This window comes from Numenius arquata, chromosome 17 (genome assembly GCF_964106895.1).
Source record: "Numenius arquata chromosome 17, bNumArq3.hap1.1, whole genome shotgun sequence".
NCBI lineage: Eukaryota > Metazoa > Chordata > Aves > Charadriiformes > Scolopacidae > Numenius > Numenius arquata.
The window spans coordinates 3,836,691-3,858,594 of record NC_133592.1 but is presented as its reverse complement, the minus strand read 5'-3'; the positions used below and the strand labels follow the sequence as shown (position 1 = coordinate 3,858,594).

Here is a 21,904-nt window from a genome sequence, read left to right as displayed (position 1 = left end):
GGCGGCCGGCGGGCGGGCAGCGCGGCCGGCGGCCAACCCGCGGCGGCGGGCGGGGGGCGTGCCCAGCCAGCCGACCAATAGGAGCCGGGCGGCTGCCCGTGCGGAGCGCCGAGCCAATGGTGGACCGCGGCGGGGCGGCGCGGCGCGGCCAATGGGGCGCGGCGGCGGCCGTGGGAGGCGGGTTTATAAGCGGAGGCGGTGCCGCGGCCGCACGCCCGTCCCGGCCCGTCCCGACCCGCCGCCATCAGCGCCATGGCGGGTCTCCGCGCTGTCGCCGCCTTCCTCTGCCTCCTCCTGCCGTCGACCGCCCGCGCCTCCGCCGCCATCGAGGAGGAGGAGGGCGTCCTGGTGCTGCGTGCCGCCTCCTTCGAGCAGGCGCTGGCGGCGCACCGATACCTGCTCGTCGAGTTCTGTGAGGGCTGGGCCGGGGAGCGGCGAGGCCGGGAGGGCGGAAGGGTGGCGGGGGGGGGGGGGGGGGCGTGCTGAGGGACTGGGGTGGCGGCCGCCGGCAGCCGTGCGGGGCCGACTCGGGCGGCGGGCGACCGAGGCACTGGGCTGGACCGGGGGAGGCCGCCGGTCCCGGGGTGCGGACTCTGCGCCGGCCTCGGCCCTGCCCCGGGGCTGGGAGCCGGGGCCTCCTGATCCCGGGGGGGGGGAGCGGGGCCTGGGGAGGCTCTGTCCGGCGCTGACGCCCCCCCGTCCTGCCCCGCAGACGCCCCGTGGTGCGGCCACTGCAAAGCGCTGGCCCCCGAGTACGCGAAGGCAGCGGCGAAGCTGAAGGCGGAGGGGTCGGAGATCCGGCTGGCCAAGGTGGATGCCACGGAGGAGTCGGAGCTGGCGCAGCAGTTCGGCGTGCGCGGGTACCCCACCATCAAGTTCTTCAGGAACGGCGACAAGGCCGTGCCCAAGGAGTACACCGGTGAGCTCCGACCTGGCCCTGTGCCCACCCGGGCTCAGAGGGCAGCGACGTGGCGGCGGGTCCGTGCCCCTGGCCCCACGCTCCTGCTGGACAAGGTCCACAGTGACAGCAGTGACAGTGGCCCCGGGCAGCGGTGCCACAGCGGGTGCGTGCTGGGTGGGAGCTGGGGTGTTGGGGAACAGGTCATCCCGCCTTTAACAGGGTTTCTCATCTAAAAGCTGGGGAAATCCCTAATGTGAGCTAAGGCAGATGGAATTGTTTCTGTGTAGGGAAAGCAAAGCAATCCAAGGTTGGATTGTTGCTTGGTTTGACTTTACTTGAGCAATATAGGGCCCAGAATTGAAAAAAAAAAATGCTTGGGTGGTTGGGTAAAGGGGCAAACACAAAAACCCAAAACAGAGGTAAGAGGAAGACCAAGACAAGCAGAAGTCAGTTAAATCAAGCCACGCTGTGCTGGATGCTGAGGGTAACATCCAGAATACTGATTTTTGAAAGGAAAAGGTGATAAATTTGCATGGAAAATATCAGCATCTGGGAGCAAGTGCTATTGCTGGTCAAAGTTTAAGAACACGCTTGGGCTAGAAGCAATAGAAGAATGGATTCCTGGGAGCCCCTTGTACCTTGACTTTCAAGAATTAGTGATTAGCTTAATTACCCGAGGAGTGAAAGGAAAAGTTGCGTAAACGGTATCTTGATTCTTCCTGACCTCTCAGCTGGCTAATGAACAGTCTGTCTCGAAGCTTAGGGGTTTTGTGTTCTCAAACGTAGTCGGGGGGTGTAAAGTGAATCAATGTTCTTCTCTTTCTGGTGTAGCTGGCAGAGAAGCAGATGATATTGTCAGCTGGCTGAAGAAACGCACTGGCCCAGCCGCAACTACCTTGACAGACGCCGCTGCAGCGGAGACGTTAGTGGACTCCAGTGAAGTGGTTGTGATTGGTTTCTTCAAGGTAGAGTTTGTGCTTATGTTTGAGGAGCTCTTGTGTATGTCTAGGGGCTTTCCCTGCTTTCTGCCCCGTGGGGACCTGACAGCTGGGGAAGGCTCTTCATAAGTTGGGAAACACTTGCTGTCCTGCCTTACTTGATCTTCCAGTTCCCTGGCCTGGTAAGCCCTGGGATATTTGTGCTTCAGTTTGTGTCCCATGTGAGACACCTTTCTTTATTCTCCAGGATTTGACATCAGAGCCTGCAAAGGAGTTCCTGTTGGCAGCAGAGGCCGTGGATGACATTCCTTTTGGGATTTCCTCCAGTGCTGATGTCTTCAGCAAGTACCAGCTTAGCAAGGATGGTGTGGTCCTCTTCAAGAAGGTACTGGTTGGTGCAAAGCATGAGCACCATGCTTGAGTCTTCTGCCTTGTCCTGCCTTTTCTCTAATTGGTTTCAAATGAGGGCAGCCCTGGAGGAAACAGCAAAAGATCCAGTCTGTTGCTTCACTCACTTCCCTGTTTCTCAGATGCCTGGCTGTGGTGCAGTAATGGGCAGCACAAGCTTTGAAATATCCATGGCTGTAACTCGTGAGGCCTCCTGTGCCCCTCCCTGAACTTGGAAGGTCTTAAACAGAAGGGTAGCCAAGTTCTCCTGCCGTGGTGCTCTGTGTGTGATTGTGGCTCAGCAAAGTTACTTTTAAACACAGTCAGTATCAGTCTCTGCTGCTGTCAGTCGATGGCTGTGCCCAGGAGTTGTTCTGTTTCTCACCGCTGTGGGTTCCACAGCGCAGTGATTCCAGTGGAGTTCCTAAGAGGATTTGCAGCAGACTAGGCTGGGGGGGTTGGATTACATGAAGAGGGATGCTGGCCATCTACAGAGTCAGAAATAAACTTACTGATGCCTTTCGCTATTAAAATCCAGGTCACCGGGATGAAATTCTACTTGTCTCCTCCAACCTAGGGGTTCCTTAGACCTGGTGGTACCCCACGCTTGGGTGCGGTGAGGCAGGACAGAAAGCTGCTTTGGGTTCAGACTTCCTAAATCTGTAATAATCGGTCACCGATCTGACTAATTTGACCTAAGACAGGCTAAAGAGTTGAAGGAATTCTTATTTCATTCTTTCTTTCTTCCTTCAACTAAAATAGCGTATTTTATTCCACTACACCTCTGTAGTTATTTATATGGTGCTAGAAACTTGCAAATGTAAATCCTCAGTCAGAGGTTGCTCAGATCAGTATGACTGAGGGTGCCAGTGAATTATCTTGCTAAAGAGTTCAAAATGCTGGGGTTTTACAACTAGAAAAGTTGGGGTGGGTGAAGGCAGTGGCTGTTTTGTTCTTGGCTGACTTGCTACCTGTGATTTGCTCTTCTCACATGTGTCGCTTTCTGGGTGTGATCTTTCTGTAATGCCCTTTTCATGGCTAATGCTGGGCTGAAATCCCTGTTTGCGGTGGGTTTCTCAACTTTTGTTCTGTCCAAATGCTGAGGTCCGAATAGAAATGTTCCTCTAAAGCTGATGGTCTTTTTGGGGCTGCGGGAAGTACCAGGCTCGGGCTCTGAGCAGGGCAGTGTACGAGGCTGCTTTGCAGTGGCCTGGCTACAGCACTGACAAGTTACTACTGTGTGTTTTGTTCAGTTACCTCTACATTTTCTCATGTTGAGTGCTCTGTGGAATGGACTTGTGTTGATTTGATCTGATGTACTATCCTCTAACCCTTAAGTCCTGTGCACTATGTTATTGTTTCTTCTGCTTCTGAAGAACTGGGGCTGGGGCAATGGCTTTAACCAGACTTTAACAGTAATGAAATTTTCAAGCTGTTTTCCATAAGTGCAGTCAACTTGGGTGCATCTCTGATGAAAAGCAATTCTGCAACCGGCAGGGTGTGTTAGGAGTGGGAGGAACCTTGGTCTGGAAGGCAGCTCATGAGCTGCTGGATGCCGCAGCCACGCTCTGCTCTACCTGGAAGAACGAAGGAGATGCCTTTCAGCCTGTGGACATTACCTCCTTGTCCCTGTTTTGGTGTGATGTCATGGTAGTGCCATGAGAGATCTCAAATACATCCACTCCAAAGTGAAAATGAGCGCTAACAGTAACCAAATATTAGGGCATAAGAACCAGATGGTTTATTTTCCCAACAGTTATATTTTTGGACTTTGGCTCAGCTTCCTGCCGTTAGTTGGATCTAAACTGAAAGACTTTGTTGGCTGGTCACTCTCATTTTATTCTTTTTGTGAGCCATCCAGACTTGCAGAGACCCTCGAGCAACTGCTCTGAAGGCATAAGGCAATGTTCAACTCTCTTTAAAGTATTTACAGAGTTAATTTCCAGTGTCAAGTGTTTTGCTCAGCTTTTCAGCTGAGGCTGGTATGCTTCCTCCGACAGAAGGTTATCTGAGTCCAGTCTGGCTTCTGCCGGTAACTGGAGCATTGCCCTGCCATGGGGCTGCTGTGTTATCCTCCACATCCTCTCTCTAACCTCAAAGCTCCTCTACAGCTGTCCCTGTCCAGGCTGCCAGAGAGGGTTCTGAGAACCCTGGTCAGGGATACAGGTGATGTCCTAATATAAAAAGAGATCTGGCACCTCTAGTGCGTGTTAAATATGTGCTATTGTCTCTAACAATAGAGACTGAGAAAACCACACAGAGCTGAGTAAATTACTAATTTCTCCAGTGTGTAGTGGGCTTTGTCAGACTTCTTTCATAGCACTGTCTGGTTAAAGCGTGTGTCCGCTCTGACATTGGTAACTCCTGCGAAGCAGAAAGCTGCCTGTCTGATGCCTCCTACAAACCTGTAAGACAGGGATTAAAAGTCCTCCTTGTGAGCTGCTTCACAAATTGTTTCATGATTGCGCAGAACAATGTCAAGATCTAAGCTGAGGGTATTGTTGCTGCTCACCTTTTGCTGCTGGGGGTGATTTAAGGCTTGAGAGGTGGGAGTCTGCTCTGGACAAGCGCAGCCAAGATCCTCTGGGTCAGTGACTGGTGTGAATGCAGCTTATTTCTGAAAGAGACTCATATGGGATATGGAAGTGTTCTAATGCAGGAATATCTGTTTTTGCAGTTTGATGAAGGCCGTAACAACTTTGAAGGGGATCTCACAAAAGATAATTTGCTGAACTTCATCAAGTCTAATTCATTGCCTCTGGTCATAGAGTTCACTGAACAGGTAGGTCTTTAGGTACTTGGCTGGACTTCTTCCCATGGCAACTGTATATATATTCAAATATAGCAAAGCTTAAATTGTAGGTTGTGTGGTCTTGTGTTACCTGGGAGCTGATGCTAGTGTGGGGTTATGGGGAACACAAGGAAAAGAAGGCATAAGCTTGCTGTGCAAAGCAGTTCTGTAGTTTCGGAGGGCCTAATCAGAATAGCAGGGCCAAGCTGGTCTTGACACTGATTTACCTCTCTTCCAAAATTTAATTTATTTTTTACTCCTCAGACTGCTCCTAAAATCTTTGGAGGAGAGATCAAGACTCATATTCTGCTGTTCCTACCAAAAAGTGTGTCTGACTATCAAGGGAAACTGGACAACTTCAAGAGTGCAGCTGGAAACTTCAAAGGGAAGGTGAGATGAATTTCTTGGGTTATGAATTCGGTGACCACCTCCTGCAGAGAAGTGTAGTGCTGTCTGTGTCCACTTCACAGCTGCGGAGGAGGACTTGAAGCTGGCACTCTCTGTGTCTGTCTCTTGATAAGAGGTGACTGAGCCACTGGCTCACAGGCTGGCTTGCCCAGCTGTAGAGGGAATAGCAGTTAAAAACTCCTGACTTTCCTTCTCGCGGATGTAAATCTGACTCTGCCTTAATGACCATCGGTGCTGGGTCTGTGCACATGCTGTGTGAACTGCTGGGGCTCCAGTGTTTGTGCTCTTCATGGGCCTGGAGAAGGAAGAGGGGCCAGTTCAGCTTCTACCTGTGTGAGTGCACCTGTCCTGGTGGACAACAGGATGACCATGAACCAGCAATGTGCCCTTGTGGCCAAGAAGGCCAATGGCATCCTGGGGTGCATCAGGAAGAGTGTGACCAGCAGGTGCAGGGTGGTCATCCTGCCCCTCTGCTCTGGTGAGGCCCCATCCGGAGCACTGGGTCTGGTTCTGGGCTCCCCAGTTCAAGAAGGACAGGGAACTGCTGGAGAGGGTACAGCAGAGGACCACAAAGATTATTAGGGGCCTGGAGCATCTCACTTGTGAGGAAAGGCTGAGGGACTTGGGTCTGTTTAGTCTGGAGAAGAGAAGGCTGAGGGGGGATCTGATCAACACCTATAAATACTTAAAGGGTGGGTGTGAGGAGGAAGGGGCCAGTCTTTTTTCAGTGGTGCCCAGGGACAGGACAAGAGGAAATGGGCACAAACTTGAATGTAAGAAGTTCCATCTAAACATGAGGAGGAACTTCTTCCCTTTGAGGGTCGCAGAGCCCTGGAAGAGGCTGCCCAGAGAGGTGGTGGAGTCTCTGTCTCTGGAGACATTCCAAACCCACCTGGACATGTTCCTGTGCAACCTGCTCTGGGTGGACCTGCTTTGGCAGGGGGGTTGGACTAGATGATCTCCAGAGGTCCCTTCCAACCCCATATCATTCTGTGAGTGTGTGCAAAGCGTCAATAGCTGAGAAGTGCTTGTCTTCACCGTGATGCCTTTTGACTTTTTCCTCCAAAGATCCTGTTCATCTTCATAGACAGCGACCATAGTGACAACCAGAGGATTTTGGAGTTCTTTGGCCTAAAGAAAGAAGAATGTCCTGCTGTCCGTCTGATCACACTGGAGGAAGAAATGACCAAATACAAACCTGAATCGGATGAGCTCACAGCAGACAAGATCAAAGAGTTCTGTAATAAGTTCCTGGAGGGCAAGATAAAGGTAATGAAGATAAAATGCTGCTGGTGGTAACCCGCTGGCTAAGCAAAGACAAAAAAAGTGCTCCCCGTGAGGAGTTGTGTGAGTCATATGGAGAAAATCCTTCCAACTAACGTACAGCAGGCTTTGTGCTGAGAAACGAAAGGCAAATCTGCTGGGGCATGAAGACCAGGGAAGGGAGCTGTGTGCTGGCACCCGAGCTCAGTCAGAGCCTGCTCTTTCTGGTCCTGCTGGTAAGGGTGCTGTTGATCCAGTTGCTCTTTGCCAACAATGTTTGGAAGGTGTGAACTTGTGTGGTGCAGCTTAAAGAGCTTTCAGCTCCCCTCTGCTTTAGCGGCCACAGGCAACTTAACTCCAGCAGTGACCATTTAGCTAAAGTCAGCCCCGTGGGAATGATACTGTCAGCAATATTGTTTCCTTCCTACAGAGCTCAGTTGCAGCTCACTCTCTGCAGAAGAGCACTTGTCATTCTTGGTTCAGGCCAGGAAGGAGACTTTCTGCAAGCGGGAGGGGAAGTGACTGATTCATGTGATGGCTCACAGCCTGTGGTTGAGGCGCTAAGGGGCGGTGATTAAACCCAGGATTTCCAGGATATGTAACTGCGTGGACGTGCTGAGCAGCCATGTGGCAAACCATTTCTCTGCACTTCATTTCTTACTCCAGCCCCACCTGATGAGTCAAGATCTTCCTGAAGATTGGGACAAGCAGCCTGTCAAAGTTCTAGTCGGGAAGAACTTTGAAGAAGTTGCTTTTGATGAGAATAAGAATGTCTTTGTAGAGTTCTGTAAGTATCTTCCAACAGCTGACTCCAAGTAGCTGGCATGAAAGGAGAGCCAGAAGGCTGCATGACCGGGATTAGGGAGAAAGCATCTTATGGAATCTAAGCTGCAGAGTGCCTTGGTTGAAGAAATGTGTGTGAACTGTCTGGTGTAGGGGCTGGGGGGGAGCAGTGGTGGTAACTTTTTTTGGTTGTTGGTGCTAGCAATGTTGTTGTAATTAACAGATGCCCCCTGGTGTGGTCACTGCAAGCAGTTGGCTCCGATCTGGGACAAGCTGGGAGAGACCTACAGGGACCATGAGAACATCGTCATTGCCAAGATGGATTCAACAGCCAATGAAGTGGAGACAGTGAAAATCCACAGCTTCCCCACACTCAAGTTCTTCCCTGCAGGCTCTGGCAGAAATGTAAGGAGGCAGCTGACCTTCACATAATCACACAACAAGGGAGTGCTGGAGACGCATAGTTGCTTGCTTGAGTTCTGTTTGGGACAACGCCTTTGGGAGGGCTCTCCTTTCCATAGGGCTGGAACACATCAAGTCCCCAGGACACCGGAGAGGCTTTGGGGGGGGGGGGGGGGGGCTGGGCTATAGGAGAGAGTTTGGTGAGGGTGGGAAGCGGGAATGGGGAAAAGAGGGAGCATTGCAGAGGACAGTGTGCTCATCTGCAGGCTATTCTTTCCTCGCAGTGATCTCTGAAGTCTAGTGGCTGAGCTGTTTTCCTTCGTCTCATATGGGTGAAGGTGAATTTTTAAATTCCCTTTTGCTTGGCATGTTGACTGTTGCTTAGAAAGAGAATTCTCCTCTCCAGGGGCGTAGTTCTGTAGGTGCCCATAACCATTATCTCGATGCTTTTTCCTGTGTAGGTGATTGACTACAATGGGGAGAGGACACTAGAAGGCTTCAAGAAGTTCTTGGAGAGCGGAGGCCAGGATGGGGCAGCAGCTGATGATGTGAGTAATATTAATACAAGACTCTGGGCCTTCAGAATGTGGAGTGTGGGTTGGGTCTGGTGCTCTGCTGGAATCCTCAGTCCTAAATAAGATCCTGGGCTTTTATGTGGCAGGAAAGGATATTATTGGTGAACAAAAGTGCCCACATCATAAAACGTGACCTGTTCAGTTGCTGCCTGGCTGGCCATTGGCCTGTAATGGACTCCTTTTATTGAGAACACTTCAACTGGGTGTGAAATAAATGTTCTTGGGAGGCTTAAACACAAATGCATGGAAACTGTTAATATTATAACCAGCACAAGCTGTCTCTGGTTGTCTGCAAACTGGAGTACTTAGAGGGCTTGTTCTTTGAGAGCTCCTGCCCAGCACCTGGAGCTCAGCAGGATGATGAACATTACACCCTGCCAGGGTGGAGGATGCTTCAGGTACCACCTTCCAGGGATTTCTGATCCTCAGTGTCCCAAATCCAGAGCTCCTGGTAGAAGCCTCTGGATGTTTTGGTAACATGGCAGCAGAGAGTAGTAGATCAGAGATGCTGTTCTGTGCTTGGGTTTGGACCTGCCTGATGTGCCAGAAACCAATAGCTGTCTAACACCCATACAGGATCTGGAGGACCTGGAGACAGATGAAGAAACAGACCTTGAGGAAGGTGATGATGACGAGCAGAAACTCCAAAAGGATGAATTGTAAAGAGAAGACTGATCTACATCACCCCAAAAAAATCAGACACTAAATTGGCTGCTGTTATGCAGCCCAGTGAGTCAGAAACCCATTAAGATTTAAAGCAGAAGGTGAATGACTGGAAATCCAGGGATTGGCTTTTAAAGTAACACTTTACCCTCACTTTTCTGTACACTTGACTATCTTTTCTTTTCTTTTTTGCTTTTGAGAAGGGATCTGTCACTAGGTAGCCAGCCCAGCCAGCTGGGCTAATTTTTTTTTTATTGTGATGTACTTTTTTTGTACACAGCTTTTGTTTGAAGTATTCTGTTCTTCTGGGTAGAAGCAGATTGTGAAGCGGTAGCACAAGTTCAGTGGCCCAACATCCTGGAGCCTTGCCACTAACATCTTCCAAGAAAGCTTTTTGGTTGTTTTTTTTTCCTTTTTTTCTTTTTAAACTAAAGCCCATAGTTAATTTCTGCACCTGGCAGGGTCTTTAATGGTCTCAGCTGTTCTTCCCTGGGATCAGCCTTCAGTACATGTAGGGGCAGAGGCATTAGCTGGTGGCGTCATCCTGGTGAAAGGTGTACATGAAGCTGCTACTCTTCATGCTGGCCAGATGTTTCCTTTCCCCTCTGCTTTAAAACACTTGGAGATGATGATTCCAAACACTGGGAAGGGTGGGACACTGTGTGCACTGGCTGTGGCAGGCTCTTGGGGGTGGAGGTGGTCGCTGGCTCAACAGCTTAGGTGAGACCTTGCTGTGTTGCCATCCTTTCGATCAAATGCAAGACTGTTTTGCAATCACTTTCCATGCATTATTTTGAATGGGTTGACCAGGCAGGTGGGTGGTGTGGGAGGGCCTGATAAAACAGATCAAACAGGACATTTGCAATTTACTGGGTTTTGGGGAGGAACTTGAACAGGGGAGTGCCTCAAAAGCCTGAGCTGCATCAGGCTGTTCTTAGCATTCCGCTACAATAACATTGGAACTGAATTTGTTGGCCAAATAAAGTTGAGATTTTAATACTATTATGTCTCTGTCTTTATCAGAATATGGAATGGATGTATTTGAACCTGACCCCAAAGAGGAGCAGAGTTCTAGGGTTAGTTCTCAAGGGACTTGGCCAAAATGGTGTGTGTTTGTCAGCCTTCTTGAACTCTCACTAAATACCACATTTTTGAGAGAAACTACACTTTCTGAATGCTTCCAGGCAGCTTCTGGTACTGTAACCTGAAGAAATTTGTATTGTGTAATCTATGAAGGGAAAAAACAAGGTGACCATGTTGTGTCCAGGTTAAATCAGCTTGTGCAGGCAGACAATTAACAGCTCCGTGAGCAGCGAGCGGACACTGGCCTGGGTTCTGAGAACAGGGGCCTCTGTTTGCCAGCTGGCCTGGGGTGAGGGGGCCTGGTTGCTCTGGAGCAGTTGATGAGGAATTTGCCTGGAGGGAGACCTGGGGCTGCTCGTCAGCCTCACATGACCCCCTGAGCTACACTGCTATTTCCAAACCAGTCACTTACTGCTGGAAATATGTTTGTAAGAAAATATGCTATAAATGTCACACGGAGGGGCACGGTGAAGCTAGAGGGCAACTGAGAAGGCTACTGGTGCCTGTCCCTGAGCGTGGGTGCGCTGGGGTAGTAGAAGAGCAGTGTTACCAGAGCCCCTGCTCAGTCTTTGAGGTGTGTGTGCAGACCTTCACCCCAGCAGCTCCTTGCCTGGGGCTGAGCAGGTGATTGCAGACCCTGGGACTTAAAAAACCAAGTTTGCTGCTGCCTGTCCTGTTAGGGATCAGTCACATTTGACTGTTACCTGCGGTTATGGGGAGAAGGATCTTTGAAGATGCCTCCCCCTGGGGCTGCGACCCCGCACCGCTGGAGGCAGGGGGTCTGTAGCATGCCCAACTGCTGTTGTCCTGCCCCGGCAGCGCTGGTGGCCACTGTCAGGGCTGGTTAGTGGTGGCTGCTCCAAGTAAGAAAGCTGCCTTGTGTTTTGGGGTGGGGAGGAAGAGAGCAGTGCTAAGAAGCTCCACTAGAAGCTGCTGGCTAGGGCTTGGCTCAAAAAGACCTGTTTTGTAGAAGCAGTTAAACTGTAAACAAGGCAGTGGTTCTCCCATGTTTATGGTCTGAGACCTGCCCTGCTCAGCTCAGAGGAGGGGGCTCTTCTCATACGCCGAGGCTGCTCTTGGCAGAGCAGGACTCCATCGGAGTCATCTTGTGTACACAGCTAATTGCTGTTCCAAGAACTAAGAGCTAAAAGCGTTCTGTCTCCGCAGCAGAGGGCTCAGCCTCCTATTGAACCGCTCCGGCTGACGTGCCGCTGAGCGGGGATGCTCAGCAGAAAGATCAATGCGTTTGCCAGAAGACGAAGAGTGCAGCAGGCGGTGCTCGGGTCGTGGCTGACCGGGCTGTCGGCCCCGCTGCTGGCCGGAGTTCAGGACAAGGGTCTGCTGCAGAAGGGGCAGAGTGAAATCCCTGTGACTCCTGATGCGGGACAGGGATTTTTCCTGCTGTACCACAGGGGAGTTCATTGTCCTGCCTGGACAATGCCCACCAACACAAAACAGAGCACAATATGCTCATGTGTCTGAAATGACCAAACGTTGACGGGGGAAAAAGGATAGAGGAGCAGTTGTTGCTTGAACCCTTGGCAGATCTGAAAGATTCCTCTGTGTAAATGGTCCATATTGGGCCTTTGACAGCTACAGCTGGCCAGTAATGAGTGCAGGAGAGGTCTGGTGGTGGTGCTATTCTTCAGCTATTCTTCTGAGGCTGTTCCGTGGAAGCCTGCCCTTACGGGCAGCTGGTTCTGAGTTGGAAGTAGGATGTTGAACACCATGGACTGGCATTAAAGGCTTCTGGTTCTGCACCTGCATCAGGAGCGCCCACAGCACCTCTGTCCTCGCAAGGGCACTGATAATCTCCAACATGGTGGTGTTCTCCACGTTTAGCTGTGCGCTATTCCGCAGCCGTGCTGGGCAGCACAGCTCATTCGGCTCCTTTCAGGTTGTCTGATGCAACTGCAGGAGAGTGACTTCGCTCTGAATGTATTTGGCACCACAGCTCTGACACGTCTGCGCTGCGCTGGCTGGTTGGTATGAGAGCGGCTGGTTCCATTCGCACGGTGACCGTGCATGTCTCTTCCCTGGCACGTGTGCGTGTGAGAGGGCTTGTTGCTGGGAAGGTCTGTTCTCAGGCTCTTGGGCTCCTCTGAAGGGCTGCTGATGAAAAAGCAAGAGTAGCTTTGACCCCTTGGATGGGCACATCAACAGGTGGGTGGTAAGATGAGACACCAACTTCTGCCCAAAAGTGGGAGGCTGCGGGCCTGGGCAGCTCGATTACAAAATATCATGGCAAATAGGATGAGCTGCATGTCCTCAAAATAGCCCACAGGAGCCTATATAACGCGATGCCCCTGGAGAACCATCAGTCCTGGGCCAAGGGCCTGTGTGTGCCCAGTGCCATCTCCTGTGTGCGGCACAGGAGTGCAGGGAGAGCCAGCGAGGGGGACCAGCACTGCTGGGGACACGGGCACAGCCACAGGTGCGGAGGGAGCAGAGCGGTGTGGGTGCCATCAGCCCTCCATAGCGAGGAGGAACCTGCCAGGCAGAAGAGAAAGCGGTGCTTGGAGTCCAGCGGGTCACAGAGCCAAGCACTGAGCGACTCCGGCTGCTCCTGCAGCCCCCCATGCCCCTGCTCCTCCTCTTCCTCCGCAGCGTCTGAAGGCTGCCATCAGCATGAAGGACTATTTCCCAGTCTCAATGCCCCGGTACAGTCGGTACAGCCAGAGACTGAGAGCCTCGCGCACTGTGCACTTCCCCAACGATGTCGTCTTCCAGGACCACATCAGGCAGGGGGACCTGGAGCAGGTGGGCAGATTCATTCGTGCCAGGAAGGTGACGCTGGACACCATCTACCCTTCTGGTGAGTGCTGCCAGGGCTGGCAGAGCTGGAGTCTGTGTGGCGGCATGGCTCAGTTGGGCTGCAAGGGAGACCAGAGAGCACTGTGTGGCCAAAGCTAGGACAAGGGCCACCTTCAGTAGGGTGACAGGTTGGAATTGAGTCGTTTTCCTCCCTGGCAAGAAGTACTACCCCCAACATTGCCCAGCAGGGCCCAAGAAAGCCCTGTGCCAGCATCCCAACATCTCCCCAATGTCTCCTCTCGACAGCATGGCCAGCCCAGGGAGGCTTAACCCCCGGGTCCCTTCAAGGCATGACCATGCAGCTGCAGCATGGTGCGACCTAGAAAAGGAGCCGTGGGCATGGGCTGGTCTGTGGGGCTCCTGCCTTTGCCCCGGCTTGGGGGAACAGCAGGGAGGAGGAAGGCTCCTCGTTTGGTTCCTGAATCTGTCCGTTTCTCACACTCTTCTCTCTCGCACGTGTGGATCTGCGGACTTGTGGCATTTATGTCTGTGGGGAAGGCATTGTGTTGTGTTTGCACCCACCCAACCTCACTAGCAACTGTTTATGGAATGCCTCGATCCAAACTGTCTGGTGCAGAGCCCAGATTTGTCCCTTTCTTGTGCTTGGCTTCAGCTTCTGCTGTCACACGGCCACAGAGGTGGGCTCTCAGATGATCCCAGGCTCCCTCCTATCTATATTGATTGCTTCATTACTTGCTCTGTAGGGAGCTTCCGAAACTCAGACAGAGCAGGACCCCAGAGACACTCTCCTCGTGTCCCCACCTGAGTCCCAGCTGGGGCTCGGGGCAGGAGAGGACAGCTCCTCCTCCTGTCATCAGTCCTGCCCAGCCCAATGGGGAAGGGGTGCTGTGCCACCTTAGATGGGGTATTTGTGCTATAGAAGGGGAACAGAAGCCTGTAGCAGCTCCTCTTGCTTCCTCAGTCTTTGTTTCTTTCCCCAAACTCATCTCCCTGTAATGAGGGTTTGCTGGCACCCCTCTTTCCTGGGCTGTGGACAACCCGCATTTGCAGTCCAGGTCTAATAAACCCTTTCCTTCCAGGCATGGCAGCCCTCCATGAAGCTGTGCTTACCGGAAACCTGGACTGTGTCAAGCTCCTGGTTAAATACGGCGCTGACATCCACCAGAAAGATGAGAACGGGTGGACGCCCCTGCACATGGCCTGCAGCGATGGCTACGCCGACATTGCCAGGTGAGCAGCACCCGGTCTGGGCTGTGACGGGGGCACCCCTGGGCTTTGGGGCCCCAAGAACCAGAGCTGACAGGGCCAGGGCTGGTTGGGGCTCTGGGGTCTGCTCCCGGGAGGATGCCTCCTACCTGCGGGACTGCCAGGGCCTTACAGCTCCTTGGGGCTGTGGCCCCGTACTCAGCGCCATGTCTCCTGCTCAGGTACCTCATCTCCCTCGGGGCCAGCCCGGAGGCCACCACCGACGCCGGGGAGAAGCCCTCGGACCTCATCGACCCCGAGTACAGGGACCTGGTGGAGCTCTTCCAGGCCGCCGCCATGAGCTGAGGCGGGGCCGGGCGAGGAGCAGGCCTCGGGGCGCCGGGGCGGCGGGGCTGCGCCGGGCCCGAGGGCCGGGCCCGGGCTGGGCCTGGGCCGGCGGCCGGGCGGGAGCTCGCTCGGTACCGCGTCTCGGGAACCACTTTGTACTTTTCCAATAAAGCATTTGGGACACCGACTGACGCGAGGCTGCGCCGGGACCGGGGTCGGGACCGGGGCCGGGGCCGGGGACATCACCGGGGCCAGGCCGGGCCGGGCCGCGGGCGGGGCCATCGCGGGAGTGGGCGGGGCCAGCGCGAGCCGGCGCTGACGCGGGGGCGGGGCCGCGCCTGCGCGTTGCGGCGCTTCCGTCGCGGCCCGAGGGCGAGCGGAGGCGGGAGCCGGGCCCAGGTGAGGGGCGCGCGTTGCCATGGCGACGTGCGGGGGGCGGCCCGCGGCCTAGCCCGGCCTGGCCGCCTTCTCCTTTCTCCCCGCAGCCGCGCCGAGCCCAGCCGAGCCGCCGCCGAGTCCACGACGCCATGGCCAGGTGAGCCCCGCCCGGGCCCGGGCCCAGCCGCTGCCCCGGGCCCGGCTCAGCCCCGCGTTTCGCTTTCAGCTCCCCGGTCTCCCGCGTGGTCTACAACGGCAAGCGGAGCGGCGGCCCGCGCTCCCCTGGCGCCGGCAGCGAGATCTTCACCCCGGCCCACGAGGAGAACGTGCGCTTCATCTACGAGGGTGAGCGGGGGCGGAGGCCGCGGGGCTCGGAGGCGGGGGGGCCCGGGGCCCGGGGATCGCGGGGCTCGGGGGACGCCGGCTGCGGCCGGGCCCGTGCCCAGGCGGTGCGTGAGGCCAGCGACCCCCTTCACCCCCGTCCCCGCAGCCTGGCAGTGCGTGGAGCGTGACCTGCGCAGCCAGATGGGCTCCGAGCGCAGCCTGGTGGAGGAGTACGTGGAGAAGATGCCGAACCCTAGCCTCAAAGGTGAGGGGGCTGGGGGCACCCTCCCCGGCCCTGCCGGAGGGGATGGCCAGCCCCGGGGAGCCTGCACTGCCTGGGAGCGGGCTGTGATGCGGCCTCTGCCGCCAAAGTCTCTCCTGTCTTCCCTGCAGCATTTAAACCTGTCGACCTGGGTGATCTGAAGAGGAGGAACACACAGGATGCAAAGAAGTCCTAAGGCGGGTCCTCCCTGCGGATCGGCTCATCTCCTAAGGTCCTCAAGCAGATTTAATTTGAGATTTTGTGTTGATTTCCTTCTCTGGTCTGTACTCCCAAAAGCCTGCGGGAAAGCCAGTCAGCTTTGGGGCTGGCTCTGAAGCTACCTGAAGTCAAAGATGCTCAGGGGCTCACTGAGGATGCCCAGAGCCTGTTGCAAAGGATTCCAGTCTCCCACTCCTAGCTTTCTCTGGCCTCAAGCTGTCCTTCCCCACTTCACGCTGGGCTCACAGACCTCCCATTCTCCTTCCATCTCTGCCCCTCGTGTGTGAGTACGTGGGCTCCCCAGGCTCTGGTGTGCGGCAGGGCAGAGCAGAGCAGCTGTGTTGTCAGTAGAGGCAGCGCTAGTTCTCCACTCCCTCCTGCACGCCCAGGATCCACGGCGGGCCAGGGGAGAAGGAAGAAGAGCTGGTTCTGTCCTTGTGCCTCGGGACAGGCCATCAGCCCCAGTTCAACACCCTTCGTGCAGCTGGCTGCTGGGCAGGTCACACTCTGGCTGTTCCTTGCTCTCTGGTGGGAGGGTTTAACTTGTACCTGGGCTTCTAGTGCTTGGGACTGGTCAGTGCTGCCAGAGCTCGTGGGTCGTGTCCGAGGCCGGATTTGTCCTTGTGCTTAGATTGGGCCCGGTCCCTGTGGTGCTGGAGGAGGTGGAGCTGCTCCTCTCTCCCCACAGATGGAAAGAGATGGAGTGCCAGCACTGGCCACAGCCCCAAGTGCCCCTGAGGTGCTTGGAGAGGGGTGTTGGGCAGCATTCAGCCCCCCCCGGCCTTGGTGCTCTGGCAGCTCCATGGGCGGCAGCAGCAGTGGGGGGCGGATGGTGCTGACTGTGCGGAAAGAAGCTCGTTGGCATCCCTGCCTGAGCAGCGCCGTGCTGTTTTATACTAACACCGTTTTCCAGACGTGCACCCTTGGAAGAGATCTGCCCTCCACAGCTGGCAGAAATGTCACTGCGTGGGGTCTGCCGTAGTCGGTGTAACTCGCCCTGGGGGGGGGGGGCTTTCTTGGGACCCTCGCTCTTGGCAAGGCTTGGGTGGTTTCTGTATCATCATCTTTGAGCGAGGGAGAGCGACTGTGCCATCCTCACCTGTCTGAACAAAGTGGCTGTGTCTCTGTGCCCCCAGCAGAGCGTGGGGAGCGGTGGGAGCAGCCCCCTGCCCGCTGTGCTCCCAGCCAGTGGGGAGGGGGCTGCCAGGGGCTCTGCCCAGCGCCCGTGGGCTTGGGAGGGGTGCGGGGGGGAGCCGGGGCTGCCGTTACCTTTCCTTCGTTGAGTCGTTGAGCTATGCTGTCCCCTTTTCTTTTTTGTTTTTTTTTTGTTTTGTTTCTGTTGTCTGTCTCTTGAGGAGTGTTGTAAATAAAAGCTGGTGTCCTTTTGGCTGTGCCTCCCTGTGATGCTGCTGCAGCCCCTGCCCCGTGGCCAATCCATCGGCTGTTCACCGCAGCGGTTGTGCCTGGCAGAGCAGCGTGCGGGATGCTGCCTGGCGGCTCCCGGTGGTGCCGGTGTGCCGTATCCAGCGCAGCACTGCCAAGGTTCGGGAGAGAGGGTTGTCTCAGCCGCGGCATCCTGGCGAGCTGCTCCCTGCCCGAGCACCCCGTGGCTCGTTGCTGCCTGTGCCTGCTGCTCTGTCCCGTGTGCGCCTGCAGCCTGGCTGGGACAGGACCCTTGTTCTGCCCTTTTTTAGACTTCCAAAACGTTCCTATTTTGTTCCTGAGGCCCTGTGTTTTCCATTTTAGACTTCAGCACTGGCAATAAAGGCCAGAGCTTTCTGTGCCTTTTAGGCCAGACCACGTCCTAAGGAGAAGTAATGCAGAGAGCAGAAGCTGCCTCTTATTTCTTTATATTTTTTTCCAGAAGGGATCTTGCCCTTGCACTTGCTCTGGGCTCTTGATTTCACCACGAGTGTGTGCAGCCTGGCACTGCGTGCTGGAAGCACAATGCCCTTGGGCTCTGGCAGCCCTCCTGCGAGCCAGCATCCTCCGAGCTGTCGCTGGACCAAAGATTTAAATGTTGAGACTATTAATACCCTCGGATCCTCTTCCCTCCCCGTGCTTTAATGGCATTTAAACTATACTTAGCATTGCTAGAATTTCTCCTCAAGTGCGTCTTCTTCACACTCAGCCACGACCCTGTTTACCTCCCATCACCAGACTGTGCCTGGGGTGTGCTGCCTGCTTCTGGCACACAGGACGGTGCCTCGGCCCCTCTGGCTGCCGAATCCACTGCAGCCACCCCCGGCCCCTCTCCCTTGCCCGGCACAGCCAGGACCTGTGGGGAGCTGGTGCCCTTGGGGGAGCAGGGGCAAGAGGTGACACCGCTGTCACCGCCCCTCACCTTGGGCTTTTCCCATGGTGTGCCCCATGTCCGGGAAGCCCTTAGGGATTCCCGAAGGGATGCGAAGGGGCTGGAAGAAGGTGACCTGTCCCAGCTGGCTGGCCAGAGCCCCTGCAGCTTGGGCCACTGAGGGAGGGAGCGGTGTGGGGCTGTGAGCCCAAGCAAGAGCCCTCAAGCCGCTCGTCTGCCGTGTCGTGTGGCCGACTGGCTCACTGCTCTGATGGCCAGGACAGGCTCTGTGTGATGCCCAGGCTGGGCAGGCTGGTGGCCGGCTGCCACGGAGCCCAGCACTGTTCCCTGCAGCTGGGCATATGCCACAGACCTCGTCTGGGACCATCCTGTGGCTGCAATGGTGTCCCCGCGCCCGAGGGCACGTACAGGGGTCCTGCAGCCCAACCCTGCTGGCCTCTGCCTTGTTTTTCTCTTGGCTTGGTCGCTCTAAAGCCGGAGGCGAAGCAGTTGCTCAAACTCTAATGAAATGTCGTACCAAAATCATTCTATAAACAGGCAATTTTTATAAAGACTAATAACAAACCGCGGGGGTGAGGGCGGTGAGGCGGCGCAGGAGAAGTGTGGAAGTCAGGTGGCGGGGGGGTTGCCCCTGCGAGGGAGTGAGGCCGCAGGCCAGAGAAATCAGGCTGTTTACCTATAAAAATCGAACTCGGCAAGGGTTTATTTTCCCTGTGACTCGGATACGGTGCTTATCATTAGATTAAACGGTGGGAGGAAGAGAGGTATGTGTTGTATCATTGAATTAGGCGGTGGGAAGAGGGGACGGCAGCAGGCAGAATCTACTTAGAAGACCAATTTGCGGTGCTTAATTCCCTTGATAAAGTGGGAGTATTCCTGCGAGGCGCCGCGGCCCCGGGGTGCAGCTGTGGGGTGCCGCTGCCATTGACCGCTCCGGCCCCACGCCGTGGGTTTGACCCCACGGCCAGGGACTTGCGCTGCAGTCGAGCCTTGCCTCTGCCCTCCCCGTCCCCGCCTCCAGCACCTCTGAGGAAGAAATTCTGTACAGTAAGGGTGGTGAGACAGTGGCCCAGGTTGCCCAGAGAGGTGGGGGATGCCCCATCCCTGGAAAAGTTCCAGGCCAGGTTGGATGGGGCCCTGAGCAACCTGATTGAGTTGAAGATGTCCCTGCTCATTGAAGATGTCCCTGCTCATGGCAGGGGGTTGGACTGGGTGGCCTTTGGAGGTCCCTTCAACCCAAACTATTCTATGACTCTGTGATTCTCTGCCCCAGGGCATGTGGGCTGGTGGCCCACCGGTGGTCCACCGGTCACAGGGAACGGGCGGCTTCAGCTGGGGAACCAAGGTCTGCAAATGGGGGGTGTGTGGGATGTGTTTGTGTGAGTGTGCGTGCACGCATGTGTGTGTTGTGCTGCCAGAGACGCACACTGGGGTGCTGTCAGGGGTGACACCGCTGCGGGCAGTGCCAGCCCCAGCCCCAGCGGGGTCCCTGGAGCGAGGGACACGGGCAGCTTCCTCCGAGCCCCCCTTGTCCTTCCTGCCCTGTCCCGGCGCAGGGTGGGTGCCGTGTCCCACAGGCTCCCACTGCACATGGAGGCTCTGCCGGGCAGGGTGGCACAGGGACAGTGGGCTGTCCCCTCCCAGAGACTCCCCGCGGCGATGGGAAGGGATGCTGATGACATTCCCGTGGGAGCAGATTCCTTGGGCAGGGCTGGCCCCGCTCCCAGGGGCTGCGGGCACCCTGCTCCCTTTCCCTGGGGTTCCAGGAGCTGTGCCCAGCCGTCCTGGGGGGCCGTGTGTGCCAGGGAGCCGCTGGCAGGGGGGGGGACAACCAGGTCACAGGGTGTGCAGGCTCAGCCTCGTGGCACAGGCTGGTGGCCAGGGCTATGGGCACGTGCTCCAGTGGGCCCCTGGCATGGGCAGACACTGGGCACTTGCACGAGGCTCCTGGCCACCAGCAGACACTGTCCCTGCTCGGGGCTGTGCCCGGTGCTGCCAGCCCCTGCCATTGCCTCGCCCCCCCCCCCCTCAGTGGGGTTCATCCACCCCTGGGTCCCCATGCCCTCAGTGCTGTGGGGCCAGCAGGGCATCACCATGTCACCGGGGGGATGACAGTGGGGTGTTGCCATGGCAACGCTGGAGCAACAGGCGCAGGGCCCGGCGCCACGCCATGACCATATTTACCTTCCCAGAAACCGCTTCGTGCTCCAGCAATTTGCCTCAATTAGGCTCGTTACCACGTCAGGAGGCCACAGTGACGCCAGCGGCCATGGGGGCCAGCCCTGGCCAGCTCCGGCAATGGGGCACTGGGCAGGGTCCCTCCCTGTCCCCCTCCCCATCCCCGCACCCGGGGGGGAGTGCCAGGCAGACCCCTGCGCTGCCCTCCCCTTGCCCATTCAGCCCCACCGCCCCGCTCCCTCATGGCTACTGTGTCCCCTCGTCTGTGGCCCCACAGCATTGCTGCTATAGGCTCACAGCCCCCCTGGCGCCACGGCCCGGACCCCTCCACCCCACATCCCCGCTGCCTGCGCCGCACCGGTCCCTGGATGCCGGGTCCCCGCTCGGCCGGGGCCGACGGCAAGTTGTCAAGTAAACAGAGGAAAATTACTGTGTGCTCGGCCTGGCGCTGCCGCCAGGAGCCAAGGGCAGCGCAGCCGGGGCCGGCGCTGTGGGCATGCCCTCCCCGTGCCACGGCCAGCCCCGCTGACGCCCTCGCTGTGGTCTGGGACCCCACCGCCCCCAGGCAGACAGCGTGGCTCCCGCCGTCCCTCATGATGGCCGGCGTGGGCGGGCAGGGCCGTGGCCATGGGGGTGCAGGCGATGCTGGGGCATGGTGGGGTTTGGTGGGGAGGCGGCCGCCCGCCCAGCACTGCTCTCGCTGCTTGAGGCTGCCGGGGCATGGCTCCAGGCGCTCGTCCTGTCCCCTGTGCCAGGGGTGCTTGGGGTCCGGACAGCTGGGGACCATCATCTGCTTGGGGCCACGAGGGGCCTGGCGTGGCCAGTGATGCCCAGGGGCTGTGGGGTGGCTGGGGGTCGCGGCAGGGACATCTGTCTGTCCCACCACCACCCACCGGGCAGGGTGCCCCCGGCCGGGCTAATCCCCGCACACCGGGCCATTGTGGTGCCCAAAGCCACGGCATCCGGGCTTAGCGCTCATGTGCACAGCACAAGCCTCTTAGGGTGCCGGCCATGCTCCCTCCCGCCGCAGCCAGCCCAGCCCGGCCCGCCGGCACGGGGGGGGGACTCACGGCCCCGCACCCCATGGCACTGCTCACGGTGCTGCCGGCGGCCGCTGCCCGGCCTGTGGCCTGGGCCGGTTCCCAGGAGAGAGGGGGTGCCGGTGGGCAGAGCCAAATGATTTAATTAAGGGCTCCTGGCAGTGAAAGGACAGAGCCGATTAGCGGCCGGAGGAGAGCATGTGCTGGCAGGGAGCTGGAGCCCCGGCCGGCAGCGCTGCAGCGGCCGCTGCCTCACCGGCGTGGGGCAGGCAGTGGGGCAGGCAGTGGGGCAGGCAGTGGGGCTGGCAGCGGGGCTGTGGGGCTGCCTTCTGGTACAGCCCATCCATTCCAGGTAGCCAGCTCCCCATCCATGGCTGTAGCCATCACCCCTGGGGTAGTCACCGGCACGGTCCCCAGTCCCTGCGCCTCAGACACCCGTTAGGACAGAGAGGCACAGGCGGAGCTGGCCCTGCAGCCCGGCACGGGCCCACACCTATTTACAGTTACGACAGATAAATTACAGCACTGCGCAAAAGGGTCTCGAAGGCACACGAGGGCAGCACCACAGGACAAACCCCCCCCCCCATCCCACCCCACCCCACAACACAGATCCCTCCCCACAGAGGTCCAGGTCCTGCTTGCCATGCCTCATCCGCAGCCAGCCCAGCCGCGTCCATCGTCCCGTGC

At 56.8% G+C, this 21,904-nt stretch overlaps 3 protein-coding genes across 3 annotated transcripts; all 3 read left to right on the top strand.

The window, feature by feature from the left end:
* The first annotated feature begins 179 nt into the window (after positions 1–179).
* Positions 180–10,112, top strand: P4HB (prolyl 4-hydroxylase subunit beta). The gene is made up of 11 exons (XM_074160023.1): positions 180–412; positions 713–919; positions 1,733–1,866; positions 2,087–2,224; positions 4,904–5,008; positions 5,282–5,407; positions 6,494–6,694; positions 7,355–7,475; positions 7,695–7,876; positions 8,335–8,421; positions 9,025–10,112. The coding sequence occupies exons 1-11, from the start codon at positions 253–255 to the stop codon at positions 9,109–9,111; spliced, it is 1,548 nt and encodes a 515-aa protein (XP_074016124.1). The 5' UTR covers positions 180–252; the 3' UTR covers positions 9,112–10,112.
* Positions 10,113–12,810: 2,698 nt separating this feature from the next.
* Positions 12,811–14,520, top strand: PPP1R27 (protein phosphatase 1 regulatory subunit 27). Its single transcript, XM_074160347.1, has 3 exons — positions 12,811–13,009; positions 14,049–14,199; positions 14,397–14,520. Exons 1-3 carry the CDS (start codon positions 12,823–12,825, stop codon positions 14,518–14,520), a joined length of 462 nt encoding a protein of 153 aa, XP_074016448.1. The 5' UTR covers positions 12,811–12,822.
* Positions 14,521–14,857: 337 nt separating this feature from the next.
* MCRIP1 (MAPK regulated corepressor interacting protein 1) lies at positions 14,858–17,072 on the top strand. Its single transcript, XM_074160193.1, has 5 exons — positions 14,858–14,901; positions 14,988–15,037; positions 15,107–15,225; positions 15,371–15,469; positions 15,598–17,072. The coding sequence occupies exons 2-5, from the start codon at positions 15,030–15,032 to the stop codon at positions 15,660–15,662; spliced, it is 291 nt and encodes a 96-aa protein (XP_074016294.1). The 5' UTR covers positions 14,858–14,901; positions 14,988–15,029; the 3' UTR covers positions 15,663–17,072.
* The last annotated feature ends 4,832 nt before the right edge of the window (positions 17,073–21,904 follow it).